The sequence below is a fragment of the Eimeria mitis genome, genomic scaffold (assembly GCF_000499745.2).
Source record: "Eimeria mitis Houghton genomic scaffold, Emh_scaff4184, whole genome shotgun sequence".
NCBI lineage: Eukaryota > Apicomplexa > Conoidasida > Eucoccidiorida > Eimeriidae > Eimeria > Eimeria mitis.
The window spans coordinates 1,158-1,728 of record NW_013572511.1 but is presented as its reverse complement, the minus strand read 5'-3'; the positions used below and the strand labels follow the sequence as shown (position 1 = coordinate 1,728).

Sequence of the window (571 nt, the reverse complement as noted above, 5' to 3'; positions counted from 1 at the left end):
AAAAAAAACAAAAAAAAAAAAAAAAAAACAGAAAAAAAAAACAAACAACAAAACAAACAACAAAACAAACAAAATAAAAAACAAAGAGACAAAACAAACAACAAAAAGACAAAACAAAAAACTAAACAAATAAACTATATTACTTTTTTTCTATCGAATTCATCTAATATTTCTGCTTGTATGAGCTGCTCCAGCACATCCCCAGCACCAAAAAAAACCAAAAAAACAGAAAAAACAAACAAACAACAAAACAAACAAAACAAACAACAAAATAAAAAACAAAAGGAAAAAACAAACAACCTAAAAAACAAAAAACAAAAAGACAAAAAGGTTTACTTTTTTTCTATCGAATTCATCTAATATTTCTTCTTGTATGAGCTGCTCCAGCACATCCTCCATAGTAACGATCCCCAGCAGCGAGGCCTCAGCGGGGGGCGCCAGCCCCGCCCGCCAGGCCTCCCCATACACCAGAAAGTCAGGGGTTACAAAAGCTAGGTGGCAGCGCGCCTGCAGCAGCACCAGCAGCAGCAGCAGCAGCAGCAGCAGCAGCAGCAGCAGCAGCAGCAGCAGG

The 571-nt window shown here is 38.0% G+C and overlaps 1 protein-coding gene across 1 annotated transcript in view; it reads right to left on the bottom strand.

Annotated features, from left to right (window-relative positions):
* Positions 1-399, bottom strand: part of EMH_0073160 (uncharacterized protein) — a gene marked incomplete at both ends in the record, with an annotated part of 2,402 nt that extends 2,003 nt beyond the window's left edge. The window contains one exon of the mRNA XM_013499293.1: positions 337-399. Coding sequence (XP_013354747.1) covers positions 337-399 — 63 coding nt within the window. The remainder of the gene's footprint in view (positions 1-336) is intronic.
* Positions 400-571: the final 172 nt, after the last annotated feature.